This window comes from Anopheles gambiae, chromosome 2 (assembly GCF_943734735.2).
Source record: "Anopheles gambiae chromosome 2, idAnoGambNW_F1_1, whole genome shotgun sequence".
NCBI lineage: Eukaryota > Metazoa > Arthropoda > Insecta > Diptera > Culicidae > Anopheles > Anopheles gambiae.
In genome coordinates, this window is record NC_064601.1 from 83,668,670 (window position 1) to 83,693,767 (window position 25,098).

Genomic DNA, 25,098 nt, shown 5'->3' on the forward strand with positions numbered 1-25,098 from the left:
ATCTTGCGTTATATATTGCTAAACTGAGCCAGTGAAATCAATGTCTTTATGAAACGAATTTATGTAGTGTTTTGTTCCTATTTTGCCTTGTTCATTCAGAGAAAATAAAATGCACTATCCGGTGGTCCACATTAAACAGCGTATCTTGGGGGCAACCTGTACTTCTATCATTCAACCGTATTCTATAAACTCATTTACCCAGTCCAGACCGTTTGACAGTTGCGGTTGGTTTGTTGACGTAGGAACGCGCACATGTTGTAAATTGTACCTTTTGCAAAAGAGAACGGTGCCGTGAACAACATGGAGTACATTAATAATGCTTCGACCGGAGCAATTTCGTCCGGTTCCGGAGCGGTGAACAAAATCCTGTGCTGCGAATGTGGCGTCCCGATCGAGCCGAATGCCTCGAACATGTGCGTACCGTGCCTTCGGTCGCACGTCGACATCACGGAAAACATTCCGAAGCAGGCGGTGATATTCTTCTGCCGGAACTGCGAGCGCTACCTGAACCCACCGAACGAATGGGTCCAGTGCACGCTAGAATCGAAGGAACTGCTCAGCCTCTGTCTGAAGCGCCTGCAGGGGCTGCGGCAGGTGAAGCTGGTCGATGCGGGCTTCGTTTGGACGGAGCCCCATTCGAAGCGCATCAAGGTGAAGCTGACCGTGCACGGGGAGGTGATGAGCGATGTCGTTCTGCAGCAGGTGTTTGTCGTCGAGTTTACGGTCAACAATCAGATGTGCGACGATTGCCACCGTACGGAGGCGAAGGACTTTTGGCGCTGTATGGTGCAGGTCCGCCAGAAGGCGGTCAACCGGAAGACGCTGTTCTACCTCGAGCAGATGATACTGAAGCACAAGGCGCACGAGAACACGCTCGGCATTAAGCCGAACACGGGTGGGTTGGACTTTTTCTACGCAACCGATGCGCACGCCAGAAAGATGGTCGATTTCCTGCAAGCCGTGCTGCCGGTGAAAGTGACCAACTCGAAGAAGCTGATTTCGCACGACATCCACAGCAATTCGTACAATTACAAGTACTCGTACGCTATCGACGTGGTGCCCGTGTCGAAGGGAAGTTTGGTGTGCTTGAGCAAGCGACTAACGCAGCAGCTGGGTCACATTGCACCGGTTTGCTTGGTTTCCAAGGTGGCCAATTCGATTCACCTGATCGATCCACAGACGGCACAGAGTAAGTGGAACCTTTTTGGATGGAAGGAGGTGGTGGGTAGTTGTGCGGCATTTCACATTCATTTTCCTACTTTCAGTGGCGGAAGTACAGAACATGGCGTTCTGGAAGAGTCCGTTCGAAGCGATCTGCAACCCAAAGCAGATGGTCGAGTTTGTCGTGATGGACGTGGAGATCATTCGGGAGAATCAGCGGAAAACCTTCCCGGGCCAGGGCCCGGTATCGCACCGTCACACGCTGGCCGACGTTTGGGTGGTGAAATCTTCGGAGCTGGGCATCAACGAAAATACCATCCACGTGAAGTCCCATTTGGGGAATCTGCTCAAACCGGGCGATTACGTGCTGGGGTACGATTTGCGCGAAGCGAACGTAAACAATGCCGATTACGAGAAGCTGAATGCGGACACGGTGCCTGATGTGCTGCTGATCAAGAAGTCGTACGATAAGACCGTGCGCAAGCAGTCGCGTAACTGGAAGCTGAAGCATCTGAACGAGGAAATTGTGGTCGATACGGACATCGAGAACGAGTACAACGAGTTCCTGGAGGACCTGGAGGAGGATCCGGAACTGCGGCAGAATGTGAACATCTTCAAGGACAAGAACAAGCAGCAGATACCGGTCGATACGAACGATATGGACGATCCGTCCGTACCGCGCATCACGCTCGAGGAGATGCTGGACGATCTGGTGCTGGAAGACGAGGAGATGGGCGATGCATCTTGAGTGGATGGGTCCGGTGCATTTGTTTTGCATTCAATATACAAATAAATGTTAATTCAACCACTATTTCACTATACGCCACTGTGTTGTGTGTGTGTGTTTTGTTGTTTATTGGGTTTTGTCTGGCCTTCTTTCCTTTAAGGACTACGTACTTCTTATTTAAACAAACAAATATTAGTTATGTTCAGTGTATTGCTCACTCTCTCTCTCTATCTCTGCTGTGACCTGGTAGGAATATGGTTAGCCACTTCCTACGAAATGCAACGATATGACGACTGGGAACAAACATGCAGTTCGAAAACGAGAATTAGCAGCACGTGTTCAGCTGCCCGTTACCAGTGGTAGAACTTAAAAGCAGGGAAGGGCGTTAGCCGCACGTAGACTTGGAAAGCAAAGACGAGATATAAAGGCGCATCTCGACTACGAAACACTTGTTGTTCATTGTTCTACTTGCAAGATGGGTGTTCTATTAGCCAATTTGCATTATCCAATTCGAGGATCTTGTGAATATAGAACACGGTTGTTATCTATCTGCCATTTGCTCTATGCGTCGCTATCTGGCTTTCATCGGAATCCGAAAACAAAACTAAAAAAACCCTATCCCTGGAGTAGCAATCAAGCGAAAGTAAAGCATATATACGGCACTAAAACACTAAACACTGGTTTGTTGGATGCTGCTACTCTGTGATTTCCGCTTATCGCGCTGCTGCCATCGGTGGCAATGCCGGCATGCCACCGGGGGCACCACCACCACCGCCAACGGCTGAGCCAGGTCCCAGCAGGACCTGCTTCTGTTGTGACTTTTGCATCTCCTCCATCTGGGCGCGCTCGACCTCAAACACGACCGGGGCCAGCATGACCATCGAGCTGGTGAAGAAAATCCACGACACATTGCACGTGAGCGAGTACAAGCCCTTGACGCTTCGCACGGTCAGGTCGGTGACGGCGCCGGAAAACTGGCGCACCGGTTCCGGGAACATCTCCGTCAAACCCCACAGCCGTTCACCCAGCGACTCATCTGGTTCCTGTACAGAGAGAAAGAGAGAGAGAAAATTAAAACAAAAACGTTTCAACGAAAGGTCATGGACGAAAGAAAACGGGAGTAAGATGTTTTGTTTATCACACTGATTGATTTGTGCGTGCTGGTTTGATTTTTTTTCGGTCCTTCTCAGTGGGTCTGAACTGTCACACTTACGTCATCGTAATCGTTTGCGCTAGTGGTGCGTGCCACTGTCTTTGAGGGTTGCGGCGGGGTGGATGCGGAGGGCCGGGAAGAAGAGGAAGGTCCTGACGGTGCGGCAGCCGGTGCTGGAGCGGCCGCTGAAGATGAGGAAGCTGGTGCGGCTGGTGCTGCCTCCGGTGCGGCGGCCGGTTTCACGGGCTCGGCTGGTTTAGGTGCTTCTTCCGGCTGGAAAAGAACAAAACATGAATTAAAACATCGTTGCGCAACGCAGTGGAGTTGGGTTTATGTTGCTTCTGCTAGCCAGTTGCTATCATCGTGCAACGATGCTGCTAGTTTGCATTTAATTTGTCCACAGCAATCATGTTTTGTGCTGCGTTCCAAGCACCAAGAAAGAACATCATTGCACAAGAAGGTCAACCTAGAATGCCTCGCGCACACACAGACACACACACAGTCACATATGGATAATACATACCGTCGAAGGTTTGCGTTCCGGTGTTTCATCCTTGCTGCCGGTGGCCGACTCCATGCCGCTATCCTTATCAGTAGAAATTTCGTCCTCTTCAAGTTTTTCCACCAGCACCACCTCCGGGTCGGAATCCATTCGGACTGTCGGGGGCAGCTGGGAGAAGGAGTCAAGTGGGCAGTGTCGGACCGCGAGGTTCGTTGCACCCTTTTGTCGCTGGTCACTGAGATGCGGCACACAGCTTTACACAATGCTAACAACACGTACCGTTGTTAAAAGGTGCCGTAAAACACTATACAACAATCTTTTCTTCGTTCTAGTGCTGTACGGCCGTGGGCAAGGAAAAACACATGCACCCTCGTTTTGCGGATAGTTTGTCAGAATCGGCCCCGATCGATAACAGCACCAATGACGTCTTGCACAACCACGAGTACCTTCAAACGATCAACTGGATGACAAAATGGAACAACGCTGACAGCACGTTTTTTTTGGCTGACAGCTCGTTTGCGGCGCCGTGTTTGTTTTGCTTTGGATTCTCCACGAATCGGTCGGGTTTGCACCAGCGCGCGACGAAATAGCTGTGATAAAATGGCTCTAGCACGCAGCTTCTTGCGGTTAGTTTGGCGAAGCAATGTGTACCAACTAGCTACACCAGCACAGACAAGGACAACATACCGGTTGGCCAGCTTGGGATGGAATTCCAGTCCACGAAATTGTGAGTTTCGCGCTTATTGCATCATCATGCACAAACTTCGTGTGCTCACATTTAAAAGTACCTGTGTGCCTTTTTTCAGCGTTTTGCACTAATGTTACAGCGCTTGAAGCTCAACAGAGTGGCCCAAATGAAGAGGTGGGTAGGATACAGCCCCGCAAAATGAACCTCATATATACGTGCAAGGTGTGCAACCATCGGAACATGCACATGATATCCAAGCAAGCGTACGAGAAAGGTGTCGTGATAGTGACGTGCGATGGATGCAGCAATCATCATTTGATCGCAGACAACCTGAACTGGTTTACCGACCTGAATGGGAAGCGCAATATTGAAGAGATACTGGCCGAGAAGGGTGAGAAGGTTACGAAAATATTTGAAAAGTAGACGGAAGGCTGGGTAGAATTCCCTGTTGTAAATAAAATTGTTCCGGATTCTGTTATAATTGCGCTAATATTGCGTGTGTTGAAGCTTGGTGTCCGGAATCGGAATGATGCAGATGGATATTGTGGTTATATCACCAGTCTAGCAGTTAACCGAACGAGTGTTCGGGTTGATACAGGAACGATGAAGCTGGGTTTCTGAATTCGCTAACTGTAAGTCCTAATAATTAGATGTGTTTAATGGATTGCTGCAAAAAAAATCAAATAGGTATCCCCGTCTGCGGTGGAAAATAGACATACTCAGCCTTTTGAATCTTGGTGTACTTAAAGGGAATCTAAACCGGTACCTAAATTGATATCTAGGACTCAAATCACTCATATCAGGGAGTAATATCGTTTCTTACTTGGGGTAGTACGGGTACTTACGTGGCGGTCTCGTGGTACAGTCATCAACTCGTACGACTCAATAACATGCCCGTCATGGGTTCAAACCTAGAATTGACCATCTTCCCGTATAAAGGATTAACTTATCCGACTGTGTGGTAGTGAATTAAGTCTCGAAAACCTGTATAGGCAGGCCATGCCAGCTTATCCGCGTAGGACGTTACGCCAAGTAGAAGATCTTGGGGTAGTCTACAGCCTCTAGGAAAAAGTACGAGGTCTTAGACAACGGACAATTTCTAAGTTCATGTTGCAAAGTAATGCTCTACGGGCCATTCCGTGATTTCTCTCTTATAGACAAGGGAAGGCTGTAGGCTGGCTTTCTGGATTCACGTTGATCCACGACTGCACTATCCATCCATCACTATCCATGGGGCCCCAAAATCGACAGGGATTAACGCGGCTATTCTGTCCGATTACTGTTTAATCGCAACAGCGAACACGGAATTGTATTCAAATGTGTACTAGGACTGTTATCGAGTTCTTGATTAATTTCAGGACCGGTATGAGTCTAACAAGACAGAGGGTTGGATTCGGGATTTGTTCTAGTACTGATATGCAGCCTAGTATTGTTTCAAGACTGATATGGATTCAAGATCAGTTCTAGGAACGAAGTAGGATCAGGATCAATTCTACGACCTCTACCTGTTTGGGTGTCCGGTACGGTCCTGGACCGGTATGGGTTTCTAATCATCTTATCTTGATGTGCCCCTTGAATAGCAGTTGGTAATTGCGTCGTCTTAGCAAAAAAAAAAAATCATTGTCCTTATATCACATATACCCTCGAAATTATATTACGTAACCCCATAAGCGGGATATATTAACTTCTTCTTCTTCACAAACGTTGTCGGTCAAGGCGTGTCTATACCATTAGTGGGCTTGGTATCCAGCGACTTATTGATTGTCAGTCAGATTTAACAGAATATTAACCTGTTAAATGAAATTTGGTGGAAATTTACCAACTGATTGTTGTTCTATCCTATACGTCAAAAGATGTCCAGCATTATGCGCACACCGGCGTAGTTCGGATTCGTCCGGAATCGCCCGGAATCGTTTGGAGTCGAAGTCATCCGGAATCGCACGGAGACGTTGCAAGTCGGAGTCATCCGGAGTCGTCCAGAGTCGTTCGGAATTGTTCGGAGTCGTCCGGAATCGGTTGGAGTCTGAGTTGTCCGCTGTCGGCTGGAATCGGCCTTCGAAACAAAGGCCTATATACAAAGTGCACACGCAAAGTGAATGAATAAAAAACAACAAAATAATTATCTGATCTCAAGCACATTGCATGGGATGGCTCCTGTTGACTCCGACCAATTCCGATTCCGGTCGACTCCGATCGATTCTGCACGACTTCGAATGACATCGACTCCGGCCGACTCCGGACGACTCCAACTCCGAACGATTCCGGTCGGCTCCTGATGACTTCGAACGTTTCCGGACGACTCTGGAGGGCTCCGGACGATTTTAGATAATAAAAGATGTTCTACAGACGAGATTTGATATATGTCCAGTCATGTCAAAGTCAGCATTTTCTTCCACTGGACTCGTTGTTAAATCGTTGTGACTTCTAGCTGAGAAATCTTACTCCACAACAACATTTACCATTTACAGGAGGCCTCAACTCGTCTTTCCGCCTAGGGCCCCCGATACCCTTAATCCGCCACTGGTGGTGGGTCTGATATATTACCTTATGATATAAGAAGGCAAAAGAACTCCATGGGAGCCAAAGCCTCTCTAAACTATTCCAACAATTATGATATAAGAAAAATAAACCTACAGTTCTATTATTTAACACAGGGGTCACACGTCTTTCTTTCCATACTATGAATCTGAATACACTCACGATGGTTTGAAAACAACTTGTATGTTTATTTATCTCTTATTCACTCGCCTTTCACCCAACTGCAACCGAATAACAAATGAATGCGAACGTTAATAATCGTCCCCCTACAATGTGTCGTTCTGCAATTAAATTCTCTTTGTTTGCACGTCACAATCTTTGCTCACAGTAGTACGAGCGTATGCATAAAAGCAGTACTGAGTGTGTTGTATCGGTCGGTTTAATATAATCTTTTGATTTATGATGTTTATTTTTTATATTAAAAACTAACTTTTTCCTTTTAATTTGTGCACACATTCTGTGCGCAGTTTCACTTTTAAATAGATACCGTTTTGTTATCCAGTGTGTGCTTTCATTTCTCATTCGTTTAATCACAAGGGAAAGAAACATATGGAAACACAAAAAGTGTGTGTTCGATTTCTTTTTTTCCCTTTTTTATGTTTCTTTAACATTTTTGCATCATGTTTTTAAAGCAGCTCTGTGCTGATGTTCTCATTCCGCGTACACGTTTACCGCGGTGTCCCTCCTATACATTTTCTCGGTAAAATCAGGAAAACGCCATTCTAACGTATATAAAATATGGATTATTATATTTTAAAATCAGTACACACGTTTAGTTATTTATTGTATGTTTTCTTTATCAATTGTACGGTCAACCATTTCTTCGGTGTTGATCTTTTTACCTTCCCGTCCCGTCGTCTGCGTACAAGCGTAACAACATCTTCCTATTTTTGTCGCACTCAGCTACTCGTTTAGTTACTTCCTGATATGAATGATGCAAGAAAATGCTTCACTAATGAAAACGGAAAGCAAAAGAACAACCAAATCATTTCACAATGTTTTCTAACCTAAGCAACATCAACATGCTGTGCTTTATTCTTTCCGTTACACGGCGTTTACGTATCAAAAACTCAATGAAATTATGACCACATTTTGCGAGTACTACTCATACTCAATAATGTAAACATTTTGTTGCGCTTTTGTGTACATTTCTTTTTATATGCAACGTTCTGTTGATTATTTTTTTCATGTTTTACTGAAAAGGCCACAATATATCTTTTTCCTTTTTTTGTTAGGGTTACATTTTTGCTTGCGTTAATGTGTTATTTTCTTTTATGTTTTTTTTTGGCATGAGTGTTTCATTTATTGGACTTGTGCGGGGATCGTCGAAGAAAGCTTATTTGTTTCGTTTGGATTCTTTTGGATTGGGTTGGAACATTTGGTTTTTACTGCTGGGGGTTGTTAAAACCGATGCATGTCAAGAAAAAGTTGTGGAGATGTGTGTAATGTGTTGAAATTATCATGATCATTCATCCTTTTTCTAATTTGGAATCTTTTAGAGGAATTATAATCAAAAATATTTACAAAATAAACAATGGACATGCAAGACAAATCAGTAGTAAATGATGAGAAATTAATAAACTGAAAATCTATAAGGTATTTCAGTTATTTTTAACAAATTGTCCGCAAAATGTGTGTTGGTTTGGAAGCAGTTTAAATTCAGTTTATGAAATTATGCTATTATATATTGAATTGGAGGCTGTAAGCATCGAGCCATACTAGTTTGAAATTAGTTTAAAAAAATGTAAAAAAAATGTGAAAAATATATCACATTCTTACTTGAAAACGGGATGTCAACGTTATTTTATCGTTTTCATTGACCAGTTTATGAAGATGAAGTAGAACTTTTGCAGGATAACAAAAAGTAAGGTACCTTCCATTACTACACCGGTACAAGCTACAGGCTAAACACGATCGATAGGGTATGCATTACTATATGGATCAAAGAGCCATTATTAGCTAATAGTTATCTCTTGTTGTCTTAGTGTAGGGTTAGCAATAGGATGCTTATTTGAATGCTGTCGCATTATATTCTTTCCCCTCTTCTGCTTGCTTTTAAACCAACTGCTTTACCATCGATAGCTAGAAACTGGGTTTCGTTTGTAATTAGTTGTTGCATTTTTTTATGGGGGTAGATTATGTATATATCGCATATTAGACGTTCAATAGAAGCACAACGGAAGAATAGTCAATACCCCAGCCAGCGACGAAAGAGTAGACCCAACTCCTCATCTCCCGTAAGTAATAGAGTAGTATGTAACAAGTTTAACATTTTTTATGTGGTTTTATCACGCAGCTCCATGTCTCAATAATACGTATCGCTTAGCGTAAAACACCGTTGTATTGAACAATAATTTATTACGTCACCTAGCCTCACATCTTGTTTGTTAATTTATTTTATTTATTTATTTGCGTGTTTCCTTCTGCTCGCTCCGGGCTGCTTGCTAGCCCCTTAGCGAGATGACAAAAAATACCTCCAAAAATAGCTAATAGTGTGTATGCCCATTCTTTTTGTTTGCTGTGTTTAAATTCTGTCAATTGATATCGTCTTTGCTTTTAATAATTTCAGATTGAGAGACTCAATCTATTTACGCTTTTATGGGGGCTTTATCGTTAAATATATGGGCGTCGTTTACATCAAACAGTTGGTTCGGAGAGGAGGGTTTTGTATCCGTTTGCAAACGTAGCATTGTAAGCTGGGATGTTTAACTCGAGGTATAAGCTAAAAAAGCAAGAGGGGGAGGTGCACGTTGGAAAGCTAAAACAACGCCACTTCTACCTTTACAACGGGCATACACTTAAACCGTTTGGTAGACAAGCGCGAAGCGCGTCAGCCAATTCATTTTGGTGGTGCGTTTTAGATCGTTGGTGTTTAACTTTGAAGACCGTTCTGTTTTCTCACTAGCTTATTAGCTCTACCAATTTACGCGGATAATGACTTATGATTCGCCACACCGATTCAGCTACTTTTGGGGGTTGTGGTGGTGCAGCTAACTGATTTGTTTACAGCTCGGTAGGAGTTTGCCTTCAATTCAAGTATTTTCGAGTCTCGTGTGGTGGGGAGGATGCGGAGGGGTGGTGTTTTTACTTCATTTTGAGAGCCTAAATCGGGTTGGGATTATCGAGGCAGCCTCACTCACCCTTTGAAGGATGTATGGCTGACCGGGAAGGAACAATGCACAAGAGTGTGTGTGTGAGAAAGAGAGACAATCATTCGTGCCATTTGTTTGGGATGATCCATAAAGTTGTAGGCTGCTCCTTTTGCTGCTCGGGAAAATAGTTTCGTACGGGGCTCGGTAAAAAATGGGCCTCGGTTTCAAAATTCGTCTTTAAAAATCGTTCTAAAAATAACGCCCCACATTCTGTTTCATTGTGAGGCTTTACAATACCATTCACTTTGCTTATTGTGCACGTTTCATAGCGATCTTTGTCGGAAAGAAAGCGGCTCGCAAAGTTTGTCTGCTGTTTAAAAATTTCAACATTGAGCCTGCGTGTTCCCCTCCGCTCACTGGTGTAAAAATCAGTCACATGACTTTATTTTGCTCTCCAATCCGTAGGCGATTGCAAGCATTACATTCCTGTTGATTTTTTTTTTCAGCTCACTTCTTTTTGTTTTAAAACACCATCCTGGTTGCCGTGTGTATGTGTCCGCGTTCATCTTTCCCCCATTTGAAAGCAAAAACATTGTTTTTCTTTGTTGTTTTGTTTTGCGAATGGTGTAATGATGAGTTTGGTTATGCGATGCATTTTATCGCATTTACTCATCCTCGCATTGCATTTTTTTAAACATTAAGTAATAATCAGCTGCTTTAACATTTACACTCTCTAAATTGTTGTTGATTTGTGATGTTTACCTCTTCCTACATGTCTCGAGCATCGCGTGTAGCATTTTATGACGTAGATTTTTAGGGCCAACGCAAATGCCCACTTCTTTTATGCAAATTAGATAAATTTCCAAAACAACTCTTAACATTTTTGTAATATCATAACAAACGAAGTATGAGACGAATACATTTTTGCATCCAATTGCTGTACACTTAAAGGTAGACATGTCTTAAATAGATGAAGATGAAATGTATGAACGTAAAATGAAACCAAACGAAACCGTAATGCGTAATTGTGCGTGTCTTTACTTCCTATACACAGCAATTTTAATTGTAAGCATCATTTCTAACCCCAGTACATGTTGTTGTTTCCTTTTGCTTTTGCAAATCGCTTCCCTTTCCCTTTTTACCTGTTTACACATTTACTTGCTACCACAAATGGCGATCGCGCGCCCTACGCCAACGTGCACCGAAAAAAAGGAGCAGCATACTGATACATTCTTATCGCAAAACGGTTTCTTCCTTAACACGTATGTATAGCGTTATAGTCTAGAATACATAACAATATTGGCGCTAGTTGCCCAAGACACACACACATACACACATACAGAGATACATTTCGTTCAACAAATGAGAACAGAAGCAGCTTGTTTGTTGGTCAATGTAAAAAAATATCAACGACAACGACGACTCGACTCGGGCGGTGAGCCCTTTTTATTTCCTATTCACAATATGCGCAGCCCATCTCTACAACGGCTTCGGGCGCCTTAAACTGGCTGAATATTTAGTAGCGTTAAACGTAGATGCTTTTCCCACCTTGTATTCGGGTTTGTGTTTGTTTTAAACCGTAGTTTTGAGTAGTTTTATGTTTTTGTTTGTTGTTTATCTTTCTTCTATGATTCTCCTTCGATCATCACACACACTGCAGCACACCACACTCTGCTTCGTTCATTCATTCATTCATCACGCATTCATACACTGACCAACAACCACCAACACTACAAGGACGTTCGACTTGGATATCAAATTTCCCTACCACCTTTCGCTCCCTCTCTCTCAATTCCTGTACAGACTGCTGCTCTTCCCAGCATTTCACGGACCAGCAGGCATGCACCGGTTCCTTTTTGTTGCCTCTGTTGCCTTTACTGCTGCTGCTGCTGCTGCTGCTGCAAGCTCTTCCTTAAAATTGCTTAAACTTACGCCTAGTTGCATTTTTTTCCCAAGCATCAAGCACTTTAAATAGCGGTGGTGATATTTTTGTTCACATAACACGCCAACGCGCACTGCGTGCATCTAGTTTCGATAGAAGGAATACTACGTTAAAGCATCTGCTTTGCTGCAATATCGGAGTATACTTTTACATGGGTAATTACAAACATTAGCGGTAAAGATATTTTGATGGCGCTTTTCAGAAAGTGTAACCGTGCTATCTCCACACGCACGCATTCGTTTATGAGTTTTGTTTTAGTTTATTTCTTATTGTAGTATATAGTTCTGTGCGTAACACTGCTACGGGTCAAGACAACAATCAAACCAACTTAAACACGTCAAAAATTAAACCGTAAAACCTAGAAAGCTGATACTACCCGGGGCAATTAAGGAGATATTTGCAGCTCTAAACACTGATAACGACAAATGGATGCTAATTAATTTTATTACATTGTTTTTTTTCTTCTTCAATTTGCTCTACTTATCGCTGCGATTTGGTTTGTCTTTTTCGCTACAAATGGCTTCTTTGCCTAGACGGTGATTGCAAGCTATCTTATCCGAAATTATCCGAAAGCATTTCAATCGAGAACAGACTGACTACTAAAGAAAAAAAAAACATTTTCTTTTCAACGTCGGGTACAAACGCTTTACCATTGTTGGTTCACTAATCAGTCGAATTGTTTTAATTTTGTGTTCAATAGTTTGACAAAATAACAAGAAAACTTATTTACGATTGCTTCCTATTATAGTTTAAATTCGCTTCTTCACATTCCGAGAAGATGTTTTCTACAACAAGAACCAAAAAAAGTCTAAAAAAGCTTCAAAACAGCGAAACCATCTGTCAGATGAGAAGAAGATCTTAATTAAAGCATTAGTTTGGTAGTCAATTCACGATGTGACTGTGCTGTAGAGATGTACTAGCCGGGACTGTACCGCAAAACATAGGGTTGCCGGCGGCGAGTGGCTTGCTTGACGACGGATCGGGGTTGGTGGAAACCTTCGTCCTGAGCACGCGTTTTACAGCAGCAATCGGGCAAACTCTGTGGAGCAAAAGAAAGAAAAGAAAAGAAAAAAAAACGCGGGAGTTCCCGACACGGTACAGAGTGAAAAGAAAAGCAATATAAAACACCAGACACACATTATTGCACGTTCGAATGTTGCAGCAGGGAGATTGCAAGTGGATCGAATTACCGCTGCCATTACCATCCATCGCATATCAGGGGAGGGTGAGTGGGATAAAAACAGGGAAAAATAGATTGAGGAAAACTGGGAAAATAAAGGAACGTGGTGGACGGCTCCGCATTTGCGCTGTCATTCTGGGAATTTTTGTATCAAAAATTGAAACCTATCCACTGGCAACAGTGAAACGGGGCCAACAACAGGAGCCCACCCGAACAATCATGTTGGTGTGAGCGTTGTTGTTTACGGCACAAATTAAGTTGCTGCTCTACTGGAGCCCGGATCGTCATCTCGTCGTCATAGTGGTATAATTGTGGTGTGGAAACGAGGAGCTTTCGTGTTTGATTTTTCATCCGGACAACTGAATGACAAACAACTGCCGGCAACTGGAAATCCAATTTTGGAGATCCCAGAAAATCATCGTCAGGTTTTTTTTGGGGGGGATCCGCAGATGTTGTATTTGAACGGAATGTGTACGCGTTGATGTACTGCAAAGTGGAGCAGATATAGACAGAGAGTTTTTTTTGCACCAGAGGTAATCGTTTGTTAACGCTTTAATATATGGTGTGACTTTATTTCTCGCAACTTTTGAAATTGATTATTTGTGTGCTTCATACTTAACATGTGTTCTACAGCCTAATCACAACCTTTCTGCCGCTTCCCCGTGCTGTGACAGAGAGGACGGATATTTCTATCCGAGAGGGTTCCTGTATTCTAACGTGAGCACAACTAAGTCTCCACTTTCAGCTGTTGAATTTTTCCCTTCACTAAAAAATCATTAATACTTCCATTTGCTTAAGACACTAACCTTGCACCGTGCGTGTATTATTTGTTTAATTAGAAGCTCCTAAGGGCGCTAGAGAAATGTACATCCTAGTTTAACAGTAAACGAGCGAGTTATGTCGCTGCCGGTGTGCACTGCGTATGTGTGTGTGTTTGAGAGGGGACACTTGGAAATAAAGTGGACGTGTGTGATGCCATAGCTGCTCGCCTGTATCCTTTATTTCGCTGTGTATGTTGTCTTGATTTAGGTTTTTTTTTTCTATTTTTCTGCTTGATGTAAGATATCTATACACGCTCATAAACATAGAAACGCACACATACACACACACGCACAATCTGTGAACACGGTGCAAAAGAAACGGGGAAACTAGATGTGCCTCATTTCTTCGGTGGTTGCACCAGCGCATCGAAATTGTTAAGGAAAAAGTTTTGAAAGTCTGCAAAAAAGAGGAAAAGAAAAGAGAAAACAGTTCGGTGTGCGGTCTTTCCATAGAGAGGGTTGGTGAATGGTTGAACAACACACGCACACACACAAACCCGCGCTGAGACCCAATGGAGGCGCACACGCTGGATGAGTTGGTTGAGCTGCATTACGCACGCAAGATGCATTGCCGATCTGGGCACGTGGAGCAACAAACTCAGGCTATTATGTACAGATCAGTGAACACCATCACCACAAATGCTGCAACAGATATGATGAGCGAGAGCATAATTTGTGAATGGTATGCGCATAATGAGCGAAAACTGTGCTTTGGTTATTTTAAATCACGAGGCTGCTAAGATGCAGCTGCACGAGCGAGTGTTTAATGCTTTACTGTTTTACATCGACACACACACACACGCACACACACAAAGCGTGGAACATACGAACAAACATTTGATCTTAACCTGTTGTAAACGATGGACATGTTTAATTCTATACAAGTCTCTTTAATTTATAGATTGTCGGTGAATAAATATACGTTCAAGAAAATGTTATTCTTTTTTTATTTCTTTTTAAAGTATCTTCTAAAGTATCACACGACATCTTTCTTTCAGTTGCTTAATTTTGATTTATTTGTTATTTTTTTTGTTTTTTTTTTTTTTTTTTGTAACAAATTTGGGGACTTTTCAGCTACATTTGCCGTATATTTTACTGTGTAAGCATTTAAGGGCATTTTAACAACAACACTAACTATAGATCAGGTGACCCGCTAACTTCCATGTGTAGGTCGTTCAATAAGGTTCACTCGCTGTTCGACTTCAACATCTCACTCTTCATTTGGCACTACAACCATTGTCGGTCTAGACCTGCCTGCACCACTGATGGGTTTGGCTTGGCTTTCAGTGACTTACTGATTACACATAGCAGAATAGTCAGTCCTACACATGGGGGCAAGGTCCATTTGGGGCTTGAAACCATGATGGGCCGTACGAGTTGACGACTGTTCCACGAGACCGGCTCAACATCTCACTACAATCGTCCAAAGACCGGTTGTACTCAAGACTTATATTGTCCAGTCAATTAATAAACAATAGTAATAATAATAACAAAAATGTAAATTTCTTAGAAATCCTCTTCACCTTGCAATGTGACGTGTTCAAACATACTTGCAATATGCAATTAAGTATGACGCAAAGCTAAGCAATTGAAAAAAAATCGGGAGAAATTTAGGCGATATTCGTGAAATTATATTACAGTACTTGTAGACCCTCTTGACGGATCAATAACGAAATAAAAGTGCTAGTGATTGAGTGCGTATGTTGAAAGCAATAATATTAAAAATGCATTCAATTTACACACAAAAAATTGAAATGGTTGAAATAAACATCTGAAATCTCTATTGGTTAAAACTATGTTTGGTTGGCTAAAAACAACGCTTTGTAAAAGCTGAATCTGTTTACTGCGCGGAGTGTTAGCTAAGCACTTCTTTATTTTCTCATTTCATGTCTTGTTACAATCTTATAATGGCAGAATTGCCTAATAAAATATCGTACAGACAAGCTTGCACTAACTTATTTTATCACAGCTCTTCAAAATGCTTAAGACGAATGCTTCATTCCCATTACGAATAAAACAAGGACCACAGTTTCCGGAATAATTCAGCTCCTGTGCTACCCTCAACTTATTGCATTGTGTGGTTTTATCTTCGCTCGCTATAAATCGTTCGTTACTCGTTCTCGGGCCCACGTTTAACAACAGCTGCGCAACAAACGCGAACCGCTTTCGGATGCGCTGTTCGCTTTAATGGTTTAATTGGATGGCTATTAATTTTAGTGCACAATAAACTTCACACCCTTCGCACCAAAAACCCCAAAATGAGCCTTTCTGGTCGGTTTTGGGCGGGTGTTAAGCGACCGGCGACCTCAGCCATACCCACAACTGCGGTTACGGTAGCGTGGCTGAGCCGCAGTATGATGCGGATGTTCGAACCGCCAGGATTGTCAGGCCGTTGGGTTTAATTAAATTAACACCATCTTTCTCTCGCTCGCTTATCCCTATCGATGCCGTTTGCCACGTGCAAGCGACAAAGGAAAGGACAAAAGCACACTACGGACAAAATTTACGCTTAATTCCTAACGACAGTTTGGTTTCAAGGCCAAGGTAGCCAACGGAGGCATTCAAATATTCTTTGCCCTCTGATATGGGATGGAAGTTCGGGGGGACGTGGGGGAGGACGCACTGACCGCAACATATAATCCACCGTAACCACCCGTGTGTTGTTCCCAGTTGGGTCGGGTTGAAAGGTCACTGATTTAGTGACTGGTAGTCTGGTGGAGCGATAATGAACACATTAACTATGGCGGCAATGCAATTTACTGCCGGAACATGCTGACTCAGCCCGAATTCCAATTGCCGTATAACGGTGGCGGCTGGGAGAGGGTGTTACTGGCTGAGATCGATCGGGTTGGATTCTAGTTTACTGGCCATCAACGGGGACGAGTTCATTTGGTCGAATCGGACGAGTCCCGGTTGCAATGAAATCAGTGTTTGTTTGATGTGAAATAAAATAGACTTACGACATAGAATGGCTCCGGGGGAAATGTTCTTCATATGGTGGTACAATCTCTTTTTATGTAGATACAGATCCAAGAATAACGGCTTATTGTATCATATTTGATTATTAAAATAACCTTCCCTGTTTCGCTTATTCTCAAGAATCCAATTTAATCAAACGCTCTATTACATTATCACACTTTTCGGTTAATTTGCTGTCACTCGTTTGAAAACTCTCATGCATTTCACTAGGCATTATTGCTTCTCTGTTCTTCATTCATGTTGTGTAAATTACAAGTGCATTCGTTTTTCCCCCAACGCCAAACAGTGGTTATTAAAATACACAATCAAAGACCATTCACGATTATCGGAAGAAACCTGCAAGCGCACCACAAGTGAAATCCTCTCCCATGCACTTGCTATACCAACAACACTTCACAGAAAATGGGCTATACAGGCTATGTAAGGCAGGTGTACTTTAGCTTCCCAAGGATGCTTTCGTTTTTGCTACCAATGTGGGATGGGTAGATGGATTGAGAGGGCAAAAAGGGTCGTGGGAATGAGGAAAAGACGGGACATTTTGGTGGCTGCGAATATGCTTCCCCAGGCAATGGCAAAGGTACAGATGAGCGGTACATTATGGAACGGCACTTTACTTTGTAAACCCCACACCTCCACTACGGGCACACCTTCTTACCTTCGTAGTTGATTCGACCGTCCTTATCGGCATCGGCAAGCTCGAGCATCTCGTTCAGCTGGTATTCGGTCACATTCTCGCCGATCATGTCCATGGCGGATTTCAGTTCGTCTCTCGTGATGTACCCGTTGCCGTCACGATCGAACACCCTGCGAAATGGGAGGGGAAAGGAGGAAAGTGTTAACTGCAGCTTGCAAGCTTCTGTTGTGCGGGGGTTTTCAAGAGCACTTTGGAAGTGCTTTATCTCTAATGAAGAGTTATTTGCATAGAATCGGTGGTGAAAATCCGAAGTAGAGTTCAAAAATATGTTTAACTTGATTGTTATGGTTGTGGCGAAGTAAATAACGATTTGAAATTATTCATTTCAATATGGAAACAATTACTCAGACTTACTTAAAAATGGATAAATATTAATAATATATTGCTGATAATTGGGTAGATAATAGGTAAAGATCAAAGCAGAATCCAATTAGGTTTAGAAAAAGAGCTAGCAGAGCAAAATATATTTCCAGTTGAAGTCTTGTTCAGTTTGAAATGCTCTTAAATTTTTAAATGCGATGAATTTGTTGGTTCTTGGGGTGCATTATTACGACATCACCTTTTTTCACAATAATCCAACGCATTTTTAAGTGTCATTAGTGATGAAAAAAGCACCAATGTTACTTTTATACATGTTGTTGAAAATTTGATTTCAAAATAGTATGTTATTTAACTAGTGACTGGACTTCTTTTTAATTCATGTTGTTATTTGTTTATAATTTTTGAATATATTTGTTTCTAGACCGCACAAAATATGTTGTATTTTGTGTTGTTTCGAATCCTAATTATTAATATAATTTCTATCATTAATATTATTACTTCTTCTTCTTTTTTTGGCGCAACAACCGTTGTCGGTTAAGGCCTGTCTGTACCACTTGTGGGCTTGGCTTTCAGTGACATATAGATATCCCCCCCCGTAGTAGGACATTCACTCCTTCGTATGGCGGCACGGTCCATTTGGGGCTTGAAGCCATGACGGGCATGTTGTTAAGTCGTACGAGTTGACGACTGTACTACGAGACCGGCATTTTTATTACTACTGTTATTAATATTATTCTTTTTGTTTCTATTGTTATTGTTGTTAATAATAATAATAATATTATTATTATTATTCTTTAATGACATGCTACACGAAGGACTTATCAACCAATTACAAAAAATAAGTTAAATTCCTTTCTGAGTATACAACATAAACAATATCCAAAGATATAAATAAAACAAGAAACACTGATTAAAAAAGGTCAATTTGACTTCCACAAAACTTTCAAAATGCCAGATTTGCCCATTTGACTTTGATCAAATTATGTATAGAACACTCTTATTGTTTGGGGGTCAATGTGCGTGCAGCAAATGAATTAAATTAATTACAACGAAATTATGAAAATCGGTACTACCAAGAAGGGCTTCCAACCACCCAAGCGACACCTTACTACCTAGCTGTATTTAGTTTAGCTCAAGCAGAAATTAATATACACCTGACTTCAGCCTGCTGCTTATCTTCAATTAAAGCTAACTTCTTTTTGTACGCATCACTGTAATGGCAACTGTGGGGCGGTTGGAAGTGTCTCTTCTGCTCCGCTTAGCATGTAAGCCGCTTTGGGCAGCCAAAAGACTGCCCAGGGCCTAACAAATTCGTATAAAAGAAAAATCGTACGAAGAGACGTGGCGGAAGGAAGCTTACCGAAACGCTGCCACCAGATCCTGCGTTAAATCGTCGTCGGCTGCCTGGGCGGGATTATTGCTACTGCTACTGCTGCTGCTGGTGTTGCTGTCGTCTTTTAGGGCCTGTATTCTCGCCACCCACTGGAGGAACTCTGTTTCGTCTATCAGTCCACTGCCTGGTGGCGGGAAGCAGCGCGTGGGAAAGAGAGGAAAAAAGGAAAAACAACCGGAACCGGCATGAGAAAATGGCATTAAAAAATTGTGAATAAGAAAAAAAACACCAAGGGGGAAAGGTAAACGACGAGTAGATTAGCTGGGATTGAAGTTGAAAATTGTTTGTGTTGATTTTTTTTCTCTTTCTCTCCTTCACTTTCATTACACCAAAAACACACCATGCCTCATAACACGGATTGGCGTGCCGGGCAGCATTTCCTGTAGCAGACCCCTGCATGCATTAACGACCCCCACGCGCCCGATCGGGGGTGCAAAATAAAATAAAAAACGGTAACGACTCACGCACACACACACCGAAATGGGGTGAGAGAAAAAATGAACCGTAATAATATAAAGCCCTGCCCGGGCAAATTTTATGCTGCTTCATTAGGCAGGGTTTATTTCGTTTGAAGTTGAAGCACCAGAGCTTTGGTTCGAGCTTTTCGCGAAGGTGGTTTGGGTCGTTGTGTCCTTTCTGCTTGTGCGGTAAGATGCCCTTTTAAGGCGTCCACTCGTGTGGTGATGGCTGTGCACAAAGAAAACACAAGAAAGCTTTGAAACATTAATGTCCCCCCTATAACGTAGCGTAAAGCTTGAATATTAAAATAAAAATTATTTCTCTCGCAGTAAAAAGGGAAAGCCAACCCGTTTCATAAACACTCCAAAACGGCGGCACCTCCTGTGTACCGGTGCTCTGAAACTGCGTGCAACACCGTAGCTTGTCAACAAAAGGCAACTGGATAATTTCGAAACTTTGCCCAAAAGTTAATTCAACCCATCTTGTCATCGTTAGGTGTTGAAATACTGCTCGTGGGATGTGTTTTTATTTTGTTTGGTTTTTGTTGCTCGAAAGAGGGTGCACGACAAAAGCAACACGACAAGTTTTCCACGAATCATGCAAACGACCACCCAAAAGTAATTGTAATAACGCTTTAATGCCGGTTTCGCTCGGGCGTAATAAAACGCAGCCCTAGCTACTGATACGCGCTCGTCGGGAGGTAATTAAAACGACAATTTCATCAAGCGCAAGGCTACCCCCACAAAGGCTAACCGCGAAACTATGGGCATTGAAATGGTTCAACCTCCTCCCGCTACGACAACGATCCTGTCGTTCGGAGGGAGAGGACAAAGTTGGTTCCCCCTTTTGCCCCGAAACCGACCGCTACAGCTTTGGTAGCTTTAAAGCCACCAACTTTTCAATGTTTTATCGATAACGGAAAGGAGGGAGCGATGGTACGGGCACGGCAGAACAGAAACTTTTCACGAAGTGAGTGAAACAGTAAGAAAAAAAGGATCCGTCCGATATGGCTAATGTCTCAGTTGGCATTTCACTTTGCGTGGGCGTGTTTGCGGACCGTTTCAGTTCCGGCTGGCTGGAAGAAAAACTTGGGAAACTTTTCTTCAACTTTTCCCCCCTCTCATATTCGGTCCCGTTGGTCTAGCGATGGCAGTTTTCCGGGCGAATCGTGCAGCCAAAGTAATGCTTGGGAAAGAAAAGCGCACGAAAAACGTTAAGGCCGGGCTACATTGATCGTACTCGCAAGCGTAATTTTGATTTTCACTAGCGCATCTGGCGGCGGCTGGTGGAAGCTTTTTTTGGTCATCGAGGGAATGGACCTGCCGGATCTCAAAATTTAGTAGTTTTTCCATCGTTTTCCATTGCGAAAATGGATGCAATGCGTGCAAGACATGTGTATCTACGTTTTACAAAACTTTTCTCCTCCGATTTAAGTAAAAAACATGGAAAATTAACGTATTTTCTGGAGCGGCTCCAAATTGTTTGGCAAAATGCTTCGGTCAGCCGCCGCCAGGTGCGCTAGTGAAAATCAAAATTACGCGTGCGAGTACGATCAATGTAGCCCGGCCTTTACTCAATCAATTCGGGCTGGGTGCCGAACTGAAACCAGCTGGAGCAGCTGTCCGGGCCAGAAAAGCGCTCCGTATCTTTCTCCGTGTTTGAGCAAAGGATCTAACTGTCGTTGATTTAATTCCTAGGATCAACAGTTGAATGCCTCTTTGCAAATTTTGCTCTGCGCCCAAGGTTTTCCTCGTGTTTCCCGTTTTTTTTCGGGTTCCAGCTGAAACTTTTGAGTTTCAGGGACGTGAAAACAAACAACCGTAGCTTCATCCCACCGTTCCCTTCATAAAAAAGGTGGGCATAGCTTTTGAGGGTCAAATATGTTTAATGACTTCCGTTCCTAAAGCCTGTGTCCCAATTAGTATTGATGGTTCTTCAGTGGACGTGATTTATGTTTGAAGGTTCGATGGTGTGCCATTAATGTTACCTTTATGCTAGTGTGCTGAAGGAGGCCAATACAAATTGTTAAACGATAAATTTGGTGTTAAATTTCTATAACATTTAAGCGCTAAATATGCCCCTTATAGCATGATTGGCATGGTTTTAGTCATACCACCAAATAGCGTCGTGTCGTGAAATCAAAATCGATGTCATTTGATGATATTGGATGAGAAGTCCATACCAAAAGCATTGGCGAATATTTTAACGCAAAGTGTGGGCGTGTGAAAATGTTGGCATTTCATCGAAATTGGCCACTTTTCGAAATTGGCCACGCGATTTACGGTGTGGCATTGTCACGGTATGTCTATACGCTCGGTTGGTTTTATATAGTTTTTAGACGGGTTTATTACATTTTTAAACATTTTCCGATTTTGAGATTAAACTAAACCAGGGTCTTTACAGAACATGTATTTATTTTATTTTTGAATGTAAAATATGAAAATAAAGTTTTGAATTATGTTTTTTGAGGACGTACATGATGTACATAATTACACGTAAGCAAGAAATTTGAATTTAGAATTATATAAAAAGGTTAGCCGGTCTCGTAGTACAGTCGTCAACTCGTACGACTTAACAACATGCCCGTCATGGGTTCAATCCCCAAATAGACCGCGCCGCCATACGTAGGACTGACCATCCTGCTATGGGGGGGGGGAATCAATTAGTCACTGAAAGCTAATCCCACAAGTGGGTACAGGCAGGCCTTGACCGACATCGGTTGTTGAGCCAAAGAAGAAGAAGAAGTAGATAAAAAGGTGCAATAAGTCCAATGCTGCATTATTGTTGTACAAATTCCAAACAAGCTTAAGTAACTCTTCATCATAGTTGAGTTTTTTATACTAAATTTGATAAAACTGTTGGATTAAATTAGTCAGCACTTGTGGATGTCTCATTGTACCTTAGAACCTCAGTTTTGGCCATGATTAAGAAAAAACGATCACCTTTGAACTTAAAACACATTAACAAGATCCCTGGCTACAAGCAGTAGCAAATTTGTATTAAAATATTATGTTTCGCAATCTTAAACTTAAGACAATTTTTTAACCCTTACAATAAATCAAATTCAAAAATAATATTAAAATGGTTATGTCTATGAAGAAACTTTACTTTAAATACAGGGTTTCCCACGATTTATTGGTTGGTTCCCATCAATTTTTGGTTAGTTCCCATATTTTTTTGGTGCGTTCTCACGATTTTTTGGTCGTTTCCCAGAATTTTTTGGTCCAATTGTATTGATATCCAATCGGAAAATACCAATAAATTATGGGAACGAACCAAAAATCTATGGGATACGACCAAAAAATCGTGGGAACGCACCGAAAAATCATGGGAACTGACCAATAAACCGTGGGAAACCCTGTAAGATGTGTCGCACATTGTTCTTAGATTATTGTTTGTAGGTTTATTCTGAATTAGCAGGAATCATGTTGTTGAAACAGTTGTTAAACATACCTATTGGATTTGCCTCACCACGTTTGTTTATCAACTAAATTAATTTGACCGTTCGTACTGAATAAAAAATAAATTAATTTGCATACACTTGTTGAAGTGCATGCAAAAAATCTTCATTTGAAACCGAAATGAGCGAAGCAATCAATGGAAATGAGTTTTCCAAAACCGAGCATCACCTGTTTGTAACAAAATGCTGCCAAAAACGGTCCAATTTCATTGGCACATTACGCAGCAGACTCTCGAAGCGGAAAGGGTAGCCGTAGAGGCTGCTCATTCAAACAGGCTTAACCTTCACTTCATTTGCTTTGTTGGTAGATTTGGTTCCAGCCGGTTCACATTTGTACGATTCAGTTGGATTGTATTTCCTGTCGGAATCCAAACCAATCGATCGTTTTACCAATACTGGACCGGTGGAATCCGTATGCGACTGGCGAAGAGTCTAACGAAAGCTCGCTTTTACCTTTCTACCACCCATAGGGTAGCACGCATGCTAGGCACAAAATCTCATCCAATCTGGTTGGCTAGCGCGTACGATTGCAAAAAAAGAGGAAGAAAGATAAAATCGAACAGATTACATTCACCTGATTGGTTTTTATTTGTTTCGTGATTGAAAACAAATCTCCCCCAAAAGGCTATCCCGGAGCAATTTGGCCCGTGTAAGACCAAGAGACCTACCTTTCTTAATACCAGCAATAATTGTATTTGGCTGTTGGGTAGCAAAACTTTACTCCTGCTCTCGACGATTAATACCGTACATCACTTGGCCTGTACGCACGATGTAGTCTGCTCCGACGTGGGCACGAGGCACGCGACGAATGAATAGGCGTTAACATTTAGCAATTAGTGGCGATTGATTCGACTGTAACATGTTACCAATCAGGACAATCTGTTTGCTGTTGCTTTCTGTTATTCGATCGGTTTCCCATTAATTTGGTCTTTACGTGGGGCGAAAGCGCGGCCGGGCTCGTGGCACAAGGGGAAAGGTACTACACACGCAGACTCAGGCTCATTAGGTCGGCAAAGCTCGTTAGCATTACACAACCTAGCCGGGGTTGTTATTGTATTGGGCTGCATGGAGTGCCGAAAATTGGAGCCAAATTAAGCTGCAATCAACTCGGGACGCCATTTGTCATTGGGTGGAAACATTTTGTGTTTTTGCCATGCTTTTTAAAATTGGAATTACAAATTAGTCCGCGTCAATTGACGTTGGTCAGTTAATGAGCAATGGAGTGGAACTTCGCGATCCATATTATTTATGCAAAAAATAATGTTTCGAAAGTCGTGGTACATTTGGTGGTTTTTGAAAGCAGGCTGTTTATTTTCATTGTGTTTAGCTTGGCAAATGACTTAGTTGCATCATGTAAATGAGCACTCAAGTCCTAGCTAAAAATGGATGTTAAATCAAATTCCGTTTAGACTTTACACTTGATATTTTATTAAATTTTTATGTTCTTTATTTCAGTTTCAGTATGACCGTTTTTCAGACCGTTTCCTGTCTCGATTTGTTTTCGCCAATAGCCCTTAGGTAGAGCCTAAAAAGATTCAACTCATCTGGTCTGGGGACGCTCTGTTGCGTCCATTTGTGCACGATCTTTCGGTACTTTTTTAGAGCAAAGCTTTGCATCTTGGTGAAAATTAAGTGCACTGGCGTTTCAAACATAAATAATGAAAGATTTAAATGGAAAAAACAACATGCAGTAACCATAAATTCATGAAACATCGTATGGAACAGAGAAAGGAGCGTCAAAATTGGGCTTGAACTTTCTGGCACAATGAATATTTTCTTTTTCTTGTATTTACTACATTTATGTTATACTGTTATATTATATCTTCCATATTTTATTGGACTACGATTCTTTGTATTGATATGAAGTAAAATAGCATAATACACCTTTCTGATGATGGTCTCTTTGACGCTTGGTATATTTTTAATGAGTTCAAACCATTTTTGATATTGTGTTTCTATTTAACACGAAACATGATGATAATCCACTA

The 25,098-nt window shown here is 42.1% G+C and overlaps 4 protein-coding genes across 15 annotated transcripts in view; 2 read left to right on the forward strand and 2 right to left on the reverse strand.

Annotated features, from left to right (window-relative positions):
- Positions 1–205: 205 nt before the first annotated feature.
- On the forward strand, positions 206–1,982 carry LOC1276076 (60S ribosomal export protein NMD3). Its single transcript, XM_315383.5, has 2 exons — positions 206–1,189; positions 1,266–1,982. The coding sequence occupies exons 1-2, from the start codon at positions 301–303 to the stop codon at positions 1,907–1,909; spliced, it is 1,533 nt and encodes a 510-aa protein (XP_315383.5). The 5' UTR covers positions 206–300; the 3' UTR covers positions 1,910–1,982.
- Positions 1,973–4,028, reverse strand: LOC1276077 (mitochondrial import receptor subunit TOM22 homolog). The gene is made up of 3 exons (XM_315384.5): positions 3,565–4,028; positions 3,102–3,314; positions 1,973–2,931 (listed from the first exon to the last, which is right to left on the reverse strand). The coding sequence occupies exons 1-3, from the start codon at positions 3,691–3,693 to the stop codon at positions 2,602–2,604; spliced, it is 672 nt and encodes a 223-aa protein (XP_315384.3). The 5' UTR covers positions 3,694–4,028; the 3' UTR covers positions 1,973–2,601.
- A 23-nt stretch (positions 4,029–4,051) lies between these two features.
- LOC1276078 (DNL-type zinc finger protein) lies at positions 4,052–4,721 on the forward strand. The gene is made up of 2 exons (XM_315385.5): positions 4,052–4,270; positions 4,350–4,721. The coding sequence occupies exons 1-2, from the start codon at positions 4,144–4,146 to the stop codon at positions 4,652–4,654; spliced, it is 432 nt and encodes a 143-aa protein (XP_315385.5). The 5' UTR covers positions 4,052–4,143; the 3' UTR covers positions 4,655–4,721.
- Positions 4,722–6,936: 2,215 nt separating this feature from the next.
- The window catches only part of LOC1276079 (calcium-binding protein E63-1), an 85,941-nt gene continuing 67,779 nt past the window's right edge, over positions 6,937–25,098 (reverse strand). For 9 of the 12 annotated variants that reach the window (XM_061649697.1, XM_061649695.1, XM_061649698.1 and 6 more), the window contains 3 exons: positions 19,159–19,315; positions 17,439–17,587; positions 13,524–14,201 (listed from right to left, as the gene is read on the reverse strand). In XM_061649697.1, the coding sequence (XP_061505681.1) occupies positions 14,143–14,201; positions 17,439–17,587; positions 19,159–19,315 (365 nt within the window). In that variant the 3' untranslated portion in view covers positions 13,524–14,142. Of the gene's footprint in view, positions 12,843–13,523; positions 14,202–17,438; positions 17,588–19,158; positions 19,316–25,098 lie in introns of those variants that run through there. The other 3 variants (XM_061649696.1, XM_061649691.1, XM_061649701.1) reach the window with 1 other exon arrangement.